General features: G+C 42.2%; 1 protein-coding gene across 1 annotated transcript; it reads left to right on the top strand.

The window, feature by feature from the left end:
* LOC109831126 lies at positions 11,851-12,627 on the top strand. Its single transcript, XM_020398465.1, has 3 exons — positions 11,851-11,956; positions 12,005-12,214; positions 12,308-12,627. Exons 1-3 carry the CDS (start codon positions 11,851-11,853, stop codon positions 12,625-12,627), a joined length of 636 nt encoding a protein of 211 aa, XP_020254054.1.

The raw sequence follows: 13,574 nt of genomic DNA, 5'->3' as shown, positions 1-13,574 counted from the left end.
CCTTTCGTTTGATAGCGGTCGCTTCCTTGGAATTGTTAGGAAAAATTTCGTACATGACATAATCAATATACGGGAATCAAAAATCCCTAGATTCAAGCTCCATTGAAGTCGTGCAGACTTCTCCTGTCGCTATCTTGTCTGATCTTTCTTCTACGAGAAGTTTAGAACAATATAATTCACGTCCAGTGATAGAAATTGTGGTTTCAGCCCCTGGGGGCAATTCTAGTGAGGTTGCCAATGAGGCTAAAGCATCTGCATAAGCATTCTGAGCTCGTGAAAAATATCCAATGAAGAATCCTTCAAACTTTTTGGCTTGCTTTAGCACTGAGAAGTAGTATGGGATCAGATCTTCATGGCGCACTTCATATTCCCCTCGGACTTGATTTACGATGACCTGAGAGTCATCATAAGCCTCGAGATGCTGAATATTAAGTTCTTCGGCAAGCTACATTCCTAATAGCAGTGCATTATACTCAGCTACATTGTTGGTGCAGGGCTCAATTAGGGAAAACCCTATTGGGATCACGTGACCGTTTGGGGAGATGAGTATTATTCCTACTCCTGCGGTAATTGCTCCATGAGGATTTACTCTGGATGCACCGTCAAAGAAGAACTTCCACTTTTGCATGCCTTCTTGAGTGACGCAGGCTTTGGCAACTTCGTCGGGTAATTCTTCATACAACTTAGACGTTCTTAGCATCGAATGATCGGCTAAGAAGTCTGCCAACGCTTAGCCTTTAACAGCTTTCTGGGCCATGAATCGCATGTCATATTGGGATAGGAGGATTGCCCATTTTGCCAACCGGCAATTCAGAGATGATGGTTTCGTCATCAGAACTCTCAGCGGATTTACCTTAGAAATGACATGAATTGTTTATCCTACCAGATAATGTCGCATCTTTTGGACTGTGAATACTAAAGTGAGACATTCTTTCTCGACCGGATTATACCGATGTTCGGCTCCCATCATGGTCCTACTTAAGTAGTAGATGGCTTGTTCTTGTCCTTGGTCATTATTTTGGGCCAATAATGCTCCAAGAGAATGATCCACAGCTCTCATATATAACAGGAATGGTTTTCTCGATATTAGGGCCACAAGAACCGTGGGTTGAGTGAGGTATCTCTTAATCTCTTCAAAGGCTTTCTGACAGTCTCCATCCCAAACAAAGGACACTCCTTTCTTCATGAGCTTAGAGAAAGGTTGGCAGTGTCCTGAGAGATTGGATATGAATCTCCGAATGTAAGCCAATCTGTCTTGCAAACCTCTAAGTTCTTTGAGATTCTTCGGAGGAGGCATATCTTGGATAGCATGAATTTTCTCCAGATCAAGAGAATTCCCTTGGATGTAACGATGAATCCTAGGAATTTCCCGCTTGATAACCCCAAGAATGATTTTGTCGGGTTCATCTTCAACTGATGCGCTCGCATGATATCGAACATTATCTTCAGGTCTATGAGATGATCACCTTTATGTTGGCTTTTTACTGCTATATCATCAACGTAGAATTCAATCTTCTTACGCAGATGTTTGTGAAAGATTGCATTCTTTGTTCGTTGATAAGTGGCACATGCATTTTTTAAGCCAAAGGGCATCATCGTGTAGCAATACACCTCTAAAGGTGTTCTAAAAGCAATATACTTTTCGTCTTTAGGATACATCTTATTCTGATTATACCCGAAGAATCCATCCATGAAAGACATTCTCTCATATCCGTAAGTGTTATCGATCATGACATCCGTGATGGGGAGTAGAAATTCATCTTTTGGACAAGCTGTGTTAAGATCACGAAAGTCAATACATATTCGAACCTTACCGTTCTTCTTGGAAACTAGAACAATGTTGGCTACCCAGTCAGGGTGTTGTTCCTCTCTGACAAAACCGAAGTCTATAAGATTTTTAACTTCTGACTCGATTGCTTCCATGATCTCTGGACGAAACCTATGTTGTTGTTGTTTAACGGGTTTTACATCTGGATCTATGTTAAGACGATGTATGGCTATCTTCGGATCAAGGCCAGGCATATCTTTATAGTTCCAAGTGAATACATCTATATATTCTCAAATAAGAGAAATAAGATCTTCTTTCTCAGATGGAGATAAACCTTCACTTATGAAGATTGGTTTAGGATCGGATTCATCTCCCATATTGACTTGGGTTACCATATCTTCAGTAGGTGGCTCGCGCTGCTCGAAACGTATATCCCATAAAATATTAAGGCGCTTGATCCAGGGGTCACTGGTTGATTCAATCAACTCTTCATTACCCCATGTGCCTTCATTTGAGTGACTAGTTGAAACCATGTTCACAGTCAAACTTTTAAAAAAAAGGTCCAACACTAACATCAGATTCCCATGAGGATGTTCCGGATGAATGGTCTTGACATAAACAGCCACACATTTCATTTTCTGAAGAAGAAGGGGTTGTGACGTAACTCACTCCTCTTCTAGTCTTTTGATAATAATTAGGAGGTTTTCCTTCTGGAGTCAGAGATATTCGAATTGGTGTTCGTCTTCCTTTTCTGAAGTTTAAACCCTTTTTTTTCGCCAAAATTGTAACCCGTTTGTTTCATTAAATGGATAGAATTAGGCTCATGGTAATGGAATTGAGGATCCCCATTATTTTCTTCTGAACTTCCTCGCTTGAGTAATTCAAGTTTGACTTTACCGAAGTAAATGGGCTTCTGCCCTTTCCTTTTGGACGGGACTTTGAAGAACGCCTTCTGTGCATCTTCTACTTCTCTACTTGAATCGAAGGATGACTTAATCGACAACATTAGTGATGCCCCTGCACAAAATGTGCGCCATAGATTGGTACCTGCATCAATATCATTCTCTATTTGTTCATTGGTAGAGGGTTCATCAGACAAGTATGCCAAAATAAAGTCTTCATTAATATACCACTCGCCCTCGCTCGGTACATTCATATTATTTTTAACCTGACCCATTACATTAAAGTTCAACTCCCACGGGCAGTCTTCTTCCGGATCTGGTTCAATGTCAGCTTCATTACCACTGTCAGCATCCTCTTGTGATTCCAGGTAGAAGATAGAATCTGTGTGGAAATTTTCTACCCCTCTGAAAGGGTAATTTTTCGTAATCAGGGTTCAAACTTCTCCTTCATCATTGGCATACTTCATGACCTGATATAGGGTAGACAGGACAATACGGTTCACGTGAATCCATGGTCGTCCTAATAATAGATTGTAGGACGTGTCCGCATCTATAATATAACATGTCACTTCGGACTTGAGATCTCCGATTTGACATCTGAGCTTGATCTTCCCCATGGGTCGAGTACTGTTGGCGTTGAAACCAAAGATAGTGGTTTGGGTGGTGTTCAACCGATGCATGGGAATCCTTAAGACCTGCATGACCCTGTAAGGCATGATGCTGAGTGCTGAGCCCGGGTCAACTTGAGCACGACTGATTTCTAAGGACCCAATGTACCCTGTGTAGTACAAAGGTCTGTCATGATTGTGCTTGACTTGCATGTCTTCTTGAGTAAATGATATGCAGGGTAAAGTTCTTACTGCTTGTAGATACAGTATACAAGACTGGCCTTCAGAAGCTTCAGGAGTCAGAGTGACTTGAGTGATAAAGCTTTTCGTGTTTGTTAAAGCTTCAATTAGAGCTTCCTTGGTAGTTTTAGACAATCTCAGGAGCTCATATAGGGTAATTCTAGCTGGTATGTTGGCCACTTGTGCCAAGACATTGAATTGGAATGGAGCACATGATTCCCCGACTTCTTGAAGAAGGTTCTTATTGTACCGAGTTTCCTTCTGTTTCCCTTTGTCAGTTGACTTCTTAGGAATAGAACCCCCAGCGTCTTGGTGTTGTTCTTCTGCTTCTTGAGCATTTTGATCGTAGTCTTTTAGGTAAGCTTTTCCTGACTAGGTGCCAGGATTGTCTCCCGGATATGCTACAAGAACAATCCTTTCTTCTTCTGAGTCGGTGAGAGGTTTGAGATGATCATCATTCTTATTTACAGAGGGGCTAATCATGTTGGATGACTTAGCCTTGCCTCTTTTCTTTTTGGATGAGGCATTCGTCCACTGTTGGTCTTCAACCAGGTCGGGATGGACCCACATGATCTCCCCTTTTAAGCTAGTGAGTGGTACCAACCCCCTGTCCTTCTGACTATGTAAGTCAGTGTTTTTCATGCGTATTTCCCCTTTAGGGATGGGGACAACACCATCTGTAGCTGCTACCGGAGGGAAATCACCGAACTGGACCGCTATCAAATTGTTGGATACGGTCTTCTGCTCGAGCTTCAATGTAAGCACATTGGCATTTACCAAATTTTGCAAGATATCCTTAAAGGCATAGCATTTTTGGGTGGGATGCCCTAGGAACCTATGATAATGGTAGTAATTAGGGTCGTCGACTTTTCCTGCCTCATCTGGTTTTCTGACCTCGGAAAGTTGCAGTTTGTTATTCTTCCAGAGTAATTGGAACAAAGTATCCACGTGCTCCTCCTTGAACAAGTACTGCTTGGGTGTCCTTTGCGGGTTCAATGCTTTGCCCTGCTTGGCAAACGATGCCCGGGTGCTAGCGTCGGCAGCCAAAGTCTCCTTTCCCTTGGAGCGCGGAGCATTGTTCTAATTGCGTTGCTGTTGTAGCTTAGGTTGAGTAATTTCTTCAGCCTTGACCCAAGCAACGATTTCTTCAGTTTGTTCTCCTTACGAAACCAGTTGTCTCCAGGAGTGACATTCTGCTACCCCCATTTGAGTAAGGAGCTGGGTCTACAAGTTATGCCTGCAAGTTTCGACCAAAGTTGATTGGGTCATACATGATGGGCATCGCAATGCCATGCTGCGAAATCTCTCAACATAAGTTTTGATGGACTCTCCCTTCCTCTGCTTGGTGGCAAGGAGAGTCGGGACCAAGACCCCTGTATCATCTTCGAAGAACCTGGCTAAGAAAATCCTTTCTAAATCTATCCATTTTTGAATAGATCCAGCAGGCAGCTTCATGAACCATTCGAAAGCAACACCCTTAAGGGTACCGATGAACAAACGGGTCAGAATGGTGTCATTTGCTACCACATCTCTTGTCTGTGACTTGAAGTAGTAGATGTGTTGATTCGGTGATCCTGTGCCATCGAAGGGCTGCAAGGTTGGAGCCTTAAATTTTAGCAGCAGGATAAGGCCGTACCACTCCTTCCTCACGAAGTTCACTTCTGTTAGTGATTACGTTGAGGCGAGCCTCTAGTTCATCGACCTTAGATGACTGATGATTCAATTCTCTTTACATATCCTTCTCGTTTTCGGAGGAGGATTCTAGGTTATGAGTTTCGCGATCTGAATTCTCAAGCGCTTTCTGCTTTCCCATTAAAATTGTTCTCCGGGAAGACTCCGGCCTTTGGCATTTTTCTGCAAGGAGTTTGGCCAACATGTCCTTCATCTGGAGGAGTGTATCTTGCTGTGCTTGGTGTATGGCATGATGTTCATCAACTCTCTTTGCTAAGTCTTCGGAGCCTCCAGTCATGTAAACGAGAGTCTCTCGTGCCATGACGGAGTTTGATGATTGAGAATCAGCAATTACTGAATGTTTATCATCCGAAGTAATCCCCTTGGCTAACTTACGATAGTTAACCGAGCGGATAACTCCGGTGCAAGTTCGAGTGTGCCAATATATCCCTTCAAACTCATCACAGATTTCCCGGACAGTCGAGGAATGACTTCTTTCTGATTCGTCCAAACTGGGAGCTGAGGTCTTCCCTCTACCATCATATTAATATTGACTTCGGGATGTTTGTAACGCCCCGCCCCGGAATCCCGGAGTTGGTACGCTATTAGATCTGATGGACTAGCCTCACAAACCACCACATGTCTTTTCAGCATGTTTTTGTCCTCACTCACGCGCTCCCTGAAAAACTTCCCAGGGGGTCACCCATCCTAGAATTTCTCCAGGCCAAGCATGCTTAACTTTGGAGTTTCTAAGAGTTGGGTTCCCGAAAAGAAGATGCATCTTGGTGGTATGAGTATTCTAATCAAATCTATCAATACTAATCACATCACCCTCTCAAGGGTTGGGGTATTATAAACTCTCCCACTTAAACTCACAACGTCCTTGTTGTGCCAAATCATATCATCCAAGACCGTACCATCCGTGTGAGATTCTAGAGGTGGCTCATACGGCCTCAAGAGGTGACTCCCGCCCTCTCGACATAGCACTTTGTGCCGCATAGCACTTAGTTCTCATAATCTGGTTGGCTTTGCTCTGATACCATTTGTAACGCCCCACCCCAGAATCCCGGAGTCGGTACGCTCCTAGTTCTGATGGACTGGCCTCACAAACCACCACATGTCTTTTTAGCACGTTTTGTCCTCACTCACGTGCTCCCTGAAAAACTTCCCAGGGGGTCACCCGTCCTAGAATTTCTCTAGGCCAAGCACGCTTAACTTTGGAGTTTCTAAGAGCTGGGTTCCCGAAAAGAAGATGCATCTTAGTGGTATGAGTATTCTAATCAAATCTATCAATACTAATCACATCACCCTCTCAAGGGTTGGGGTATTATAATGTTCAGCTTTGGCTTTTTTTTTTTGATGACGTCGTTGCTTGACAGGCCTGGCGATGTTTGTTAATCGGTTGAATATCGGTTGTCGAGGTTCAAGTGCACAGCAGTGGCATTCTGAAAGGACTGCAGAAATAAGCCGCTCACATTGATATGAATGAGCTACTTGTTGTATCGGTCTCGCTTTCGACAGCCATTCTCGTAGATCAGAGTCTTGAAAGGAATCTTTTTCTAAGCGAGAGGACGGAAATGGAACCCCCTTCCCTTGAGTGGGTGAGACAGGTTCTTGTCGAACATGAATTTTAAACCCCTGCCGACCCCCTTGAACTTGGCGGACCACATCACGTTGTGGAGAAGAAACACGAGGGTCGCGTTGTGATTTACTAACCCTAGGCTGAAACCTACGTTTGGTTGATGGAACAGACCCTTGAGGGTCCTTTTTAGGTGAACTATGTGTCGATGAGGCTCGCGTTTAAGTTGTATCACACGAGGCTCATACTGGGGCTCGTTACCACGAAGTATGCATTCAGGTATAGGTTCAAGAACGTGACCTTCATGTTGGTTCAGATTTCGACTATCTTGTAGGTGAGCTTGTCGTATGGATCTTCTCCTTCTTCAAGCTACATTCTTCTTGGCTTGTTTCAATGCTTTAGCAATAATGTCATCGGCGTTGATTGGATCTTTCTCCACCATTGGTTGTTTATGACCCGACACGGAGCGTGTGGACTTGCGCCTGCAATTCTCAACTCGTGAAACGAGTTTGACAGAATCCAAGCCCATTCCTTCCAAGGAAGAGCCGTTTGAACAGTCTTGGTCAGATGGTGATACCGTTAATGATACTGTGGCAACAGTTGGCTTATTGATCTCTTTGGAGATCTTGCTGACATTACACCTAGCTTTGGGGCTAAGCGATCCGGAGGAGAGAGCTTCCTCATACTTGACTTGATCAAACTCTACGATGAGAGTTTCCATGGTTGTTCTAGCAAGATGGACGTCAGATTGCGCCACCACCTCTTCATCAGAGAAGCTAGTCCCCAACAGAGTCGCCATCTTTTGTTTGGTGGAAAATTTGTAGTAAAAAAGAATGAAAAAAATTTGATTTGTATTCTCTCGATCTCGATTACAATTTGGATTTCCTAATTACAAAAGAGAGGAGAATTGATCTGAATTCTCCTCTTTGTTTAAATTTGGGTTCTTCATGGTAGCAATGAGATGCCTCCCTCGAATGCTCACGTTGAGTTTGATTCTCGTTGATGATCCGAACATCTTGTTTCATTGAAACAATTGGAGAACTCTTCACGAATTTTATGACTCAGAATAATTGCAAAACTCTGTCAAAAGAGTTGTTTGAACCGAATAATCGGTTAATATGCTAAGTATATGAATTCTTTGTCGCTAAAGAATGCCTTCCAAGCCTCATCCCTTTATCTCGACTTTTGGAAGTTCGATCTCCAAAACTCTAGCTGAAAGAATCCTCATCAGATCATAAAAAAATCTGACCCCCTCACTTTGTGGAGTTTGTTAGGATTTATTGAGAGATTAGGGGTGTAACTACCCCATTAATCCGCTCCTAAATGGGGGTTTAGTCACCCTATTAATCGGGTGTAACAACCCACTCGAACCACTCCCCATATCATGGGTGAAAAATGGTTTTGGGAACTGTTTGGATCACGTATGAATGAGTCCAAGCCATGATTTATGTTCTGGGCATGAACCTGCGTTCAAACGCATGCTTTTGGATGATGCGTCAGCGTCTGAGTTTGAGCTGCGTCCGCGGTTGAATCGGTACTGCGTTTGTACTGCGTTCAGAGGCTGAAAACACTACGTTTATGTTGTGTTTGAGTTGCGTTGGTAGCTAAAGATGTGGTGATTGTGTTGCTTTAACTCTGGAACGTAATCATTTGTATTTCAACTTTGGGATGCAGGGATGAATTCCGCACCTCGATTTGAAGAAATTGTTGACTTGTAATCTCTTCTTAATCTACATGAGAATCCTCCAATTGTAGCCTTCCATTGTTGACATAAAAGTCATCTGATTGTAACCTTTTTTGCCAAAACTATTGGTTGATGTTTGACAGGGGTCAACTATCTATTGTGATTTTTAGACAGCCTACACAGGGTCTACAGAAATCCCTTCCTTAGAAATTACATGTCCAAGGAAAATTACTTTCTCCAACCAAAACTCACATTTTAAAATTTCATATATAATTTTTCTCTCTTTAATGTTTGTAGTAAATATATCAGGTGTTCTTAATGCTCTTCTTTGCTTCCTGAGTAAATCAGGATATCATCAATAAATACCATAATAAACTGATCCAAGAATGGATTAAACACCACATTCATAAGGTCCATAAATGCGGCAGGTGCATTTGTGAGCCTGAATGGTAATACTAGAAATTTATAATGACCATAGTAGGTTCGAAATACAGTTTTTAGTACATCCTCTGGCTTGATCTTTAGCTAATAATAACCAGATGGAGATCAATCTTCAAAATTACATGAGCTCCTTGTAGTTGATCAAATAGATTGTCAATTCTTGATAATGGATACTTGTTCTGAATGGTTACCTTGTTCAATTCACAAAAGTCAATACATAGTCTCATACTACCATCTTTCATCTTCACGAATAATATTGGCGTACCCCAGGGTGACACACTAGGTCGAATGAAGCCTTTATCTAAAAGTTCTTACAATTGCACCTTGAGCTCTCTCAACTCAGCTGGTGCCATACGATAAGGAGCCTTAGAAATTTGACTTGTACCGGGTATTAAATCAATTGAAAATTTTAATCTCCCTATCTTGAGGCATTCCTAGAAGTTCTTCTAGAAATACCTCTAGAAATTCCTAGACAACTGGTATCTCTTCTAGTCTTGGTTTTCCTTCATCGTTAATTTGAACCGAAATTAAATAACTCATACATCCACTTTTCAGTGCCCGATAGGCTTTAAAGGCTAAGATGATTTTAAGGGTTCTTGGGATTTACAACCCTCAAAAATAGAATTCAAGTTGACTTAGAAATTTAAATATCACTTTCTTTTCTCAACGCAAAATGGAAGCATGATTTAAAGATAACCAATCCATCCCTAATATGATATCAAAATCATACATTTTTAGCATTACTAATTCCACCAGAAGCTCTTTGTCGAGAATATTAATTTCCATTATAACTCTGATTTGATACTAATATACTACCTTAGGTGTATTAACAAATAATGTACTAACTTGTATTTTTCTACACCTACCCCTCCCCCCGGGGGAAGTGGAGATGTTCTCGCTAGCGCTTTGACGCTCGTTATTTTCCCTCTTTTCAGGCAGCGAGTCAGGCACCTGGAGAGTCACAGGTTGATGGAGTTTCAGCTTAGCTTCCATCTTTATTTATTATTAGTAGTTTATTATTCTCCACAGTAGTTATAGTTTATTTTCAGGCATTAAAGTTTTAATCATTTTGGAAGGTTGTGTACCTTAGTACTATTTCAGTTGACTCTTATGTATTAAGATATTTCATCTATGTTTCGGACATCAGTTGTACTTTATTTATTTCACTTGGAATATGATAATTATTATTTAAATATCTCTTATGTTTCGGACATCAGTTGTACTTTATTTATTTCACTTGGAATATGATAATTATTATTTAAATATCTCTTTCCTTTATCATGTTCATTACATTCTTATCATTTATTTTATCTGCTTTGTACCTATACTTGATTATTATTGATTCCACTATAGAGATACTACTATGATGGTGAAATGTATTGTTGCACAGTGTGGGTGCATGGAAGGTTTGACATCATTAGATTCACCTTGGACTGCAGCCTTGTGTGAAACCAGGATGTCACAGTTGGTATTAGAGCTCTAGTTCCAGCATCCTTAGGATTATCCTGTGTCGAGTCGTAGAGCGAGGATGGAGTTTCCTAGGATTTATGTATAGAGTCTATTACGAATTCCTAGTATGAGTGATGACGTTAAATGTATAACTCAAAAATTATAAAAAAAAATTTGTGATGAATATCTTACTTTGATAATAAAGCATTTTGGGTGAATGCTACGTGATATGATTTACCTATTGTTATATATTATGTTATATTTGTTTGAGGTCTCATTTACTGTGTCTTATAAGCTCTTTTCCTAAAATTATAGATGTCAGGATGAGGACGTGGTCAGAGAGGAACTCATACTCAGGGAGCTGGGCAAGCTGAGACAGAGCTCGAGCTGCAGTAGGCTCTGTAATACTTGATCAACCTCGTAGCACCGATTATAGCCAGGATGGCAGCACTTAAAGAGCAAGTGGTGAATCAAGTTCCGCTAGTGACACCACCTCCAGTGGTGCCGCCACCAGCAGCTCATGTACCTATTGCGGAGGAGTTGCTAGCGGTTGCACCACCACTAGCTGTTGATAGGACCGTAGAGCATGAGACTTAGCTCCATTTTGAGGAGAGGTATCAGAAGATCAGGGCACCAGAGTTTCATGGTGCATAGGATTCACTTGCAAATCATAAGTGGAAGGAAGACGTGGGGAACATTTTGGATATGCTTAATGTTGACACCGTCTAGAAGCAGAGATTGGTAGCTTTTAGCCTTAAGGGCAATGCCGAAGGATGGTACAGATTTCAGCTCACATCGAAACAGTGTATGACACTTAGCTGGAAGGATTTCGTTTACTTCTTTGACGAGCAATGCGTATCAACAGCGAAAAAGGCCAGGAAAGAGTTAAAGTTAGCCTGATTGGAGCAGGGAGATATATCTATAGCTGAGTATGAGAGCAAGTTCATAGGATTACTCTGATTTACGGGCATGTAGCATATAGGGGAGCATCAGACTCAGATGTTTCTAATAGGACTTCAACCCAGTTTACGTTGTTATCTAGTGTCACGATGATTTTACTCAGTGCGGGAGGTAGTTGATGCCGCCATTTCACAGGAGACCGAGATGGCCATGTTTCAAAAGGGTAAGGAAGGAAATTCTAAAGCAGGGTAGACCGAAGATAAGGGCAAGGGCAAGAGACCATTTCAGAAACTGGAGGAGCCCAGCAAAAGGGCAAGGGTTTATAGAAGCAACAGCAAGGCCCTCATAAGAAGGGACCGCATCAGGATCAGAGGGCGTCGTAGCAGCGCAGATTTTAGAGTACTTGTTTCCACTGCCACAAGTTTAGACACAGGGCCGCTGAATGTCGTAGTCCACCAGCAAGAGGCTAACAGAGCAAGAGTCATGGTCAGTAGCAGAACCATGGATAGGGCCAAGGTCAGGGCCAGTAGCTAAGACTTAAGGCACAGCTAACAGTTCCGAGGATTGAGGGATAGGTCTGAGCCATTCAGGAGACTTCGTAGGGGTAGATGGTTCTGTATACCCCTGATCCATCAGTGCAACAGACCGTAGCTTCGGGTAGAGTTTATACAGTTGTACCGCATGATCATGGGGCGAATGGGGCCATGGTGGAAGGTACATTCCTTGTGAACTCCTTCTTGGCATGTATTCTTTTTAATTCAGGAGCTTCACATTCTTTCATCTCGTATGCTTTCATGATTAAGCTCCAGCTAGTTGCATTGCCTTTAGACACTCCTTTGTTAGTTTCTATCCCTCTAGGTGTTGTGTCGCTTCTATTGAACATTTGTAGGAGATGCATTGTCAGCTTAGATGAGTCCGAGTTCATAGTGGATTTGATCATTTTACGTATGTCTGAGTTTGATGTGATTCTCGGTATGGATTGGTTATCTTTCTACCATATTTGTATCGACTGTTTTACTAAGATAGTTAGTTTGTGAGCGTCCGATGGGACCGAGTTGGTTGTAGTGACCTCACAGGGTAACCAGTTTGCGGAGTCATTCCTGGCATACGTTGAGGAGGTGTTGTTACGAGATCGAGTTGCTGATTTTTGTGAGACTAGAGTCATCTCAGAGTATCAGGATGTCTTTCAGGACATGTTTAGATTGCCTCTAGCGAGAGAGATTGAGTTTTGCATCAAGTTGCAGCCAAGCACAGTTCAGGACATGTTTAGATTGCCTCTAGCGAGAGAGATTGAGTTTTGCATCAAGTTGCAGCCAAGCACAGGACCGAAATCTCATGCACCTTATCGTATGGTACATGTTGAGATGAGGGAGCTACAGACTTAGTTAGAGGATCTCACTGGTCAGGGTTTTATTCATTGGAGTTATTCTCCATAGGGAGCACCGGTCCTTTTCATGAAGAAAAAGGACGGCATCATACGTTTGTGCATAGATTATCATGAGTTGAATAAGGTCACCAACCGGAATAGGTATCCACTACCAAGAATTGATGACTTATTCGACTAGTTGCAGGGAGTGCCGAAGACTGTTACAGAGATTTGTAGTTTTTTGGGCTTGCCGGCTATTACCAAAAGTTCATCCAAGACTTTTTAAAGATTGCTACCCCGCTGACATGCCTTACGAAGAAGGTTGTATGGTTTGTTTAGGGACTAGAGTATCAGAATACCTTTAATACCTTGAAGGCCAAGTTGAATACAACGCCAGTGTTGATTATCCCGAGTAGTGATAAGACCTTTGTTGTCTACACGGATGCATCATTATCAGTTCTAGGAGGCGTTTTGATGCAGACTGAGAGAGTGGTTGCATACCTTTCACGACAGTTGAGGACTCATGAGAAGAACTATGCCACGTACGATTTGGAGTTAACAAGCGGTGGTATTCACACTAAAGACATGGAAACATTACCTTTATGGAATTTAGTTCGAGATATTCACTGACCATCAGAACCTGAAGTACCTTTTCTCCCAGAAGGAGCTCAACCAGAGGTAGCTCGAGATATTCACTGACCATCAGAACCTGAAGTACCTTTTCTCCCAGAAGGAGCTCAACCAGAGGTAGCAGCGATGGGTTGAAGAAGGAATTATTTGATGAGGCATATTGCACCAGGTACACAATGCATCCAGCCAAAACCAAAATGTACAAGGACATGAAGAGATATTTTTGGTGGAGCGGCATGTGTAGGGATATTACGGAGTACGTAGCTAAATGTTTTACCTATCAGCAAGTGAAGACAGAACAATAGAGACCCGCAAGGACTCTACAGCCCTTACCCA

Source organism: Asparagus officinalis, chromosome 2 (assembly GCF_001876935.1).
Source record: "Asparagus officinalis chromosome 2, Aspof.V1, whole genome shotgun sequence".
Classification (NCBI taxonomy): Eukaryota; Viridiplantae; Streptophyta; class Magnoliopsida; order Asparagales; family Asparagaceae; genus Asparagus; species Asparagus officinalis.
The sequence above is the reverse complement of the archived record's forward strand: the minus strand, read 5'-3'. Positions and strand labels throughout refer to the sequence as shown.

Bases quoted from the DNA above. Each gene is read 5' to 3' on its own strand.
- LOC109831126 (XM_020398465.1), top strand. From the start codon at position 11,851: ATGGTTCTGTATACCCCTGATCCATCAGTGCAACAGACCGTAGCTTCG. The intron at 11,957-12,004 runs GTACATTCCTTG...TTTTTAATTCAG, and splicing joins GAATGGGGCCATGGTGGAAG to GAGCTTCACATTCTTTCATC. The intron at 12,215-12,307 runs GTATGGATTGGT...AGTTGGTTGTAG, and splicing joins TGAGTTTGATGTGATTCTCG to TGACCTCACAGGGTAACCAG.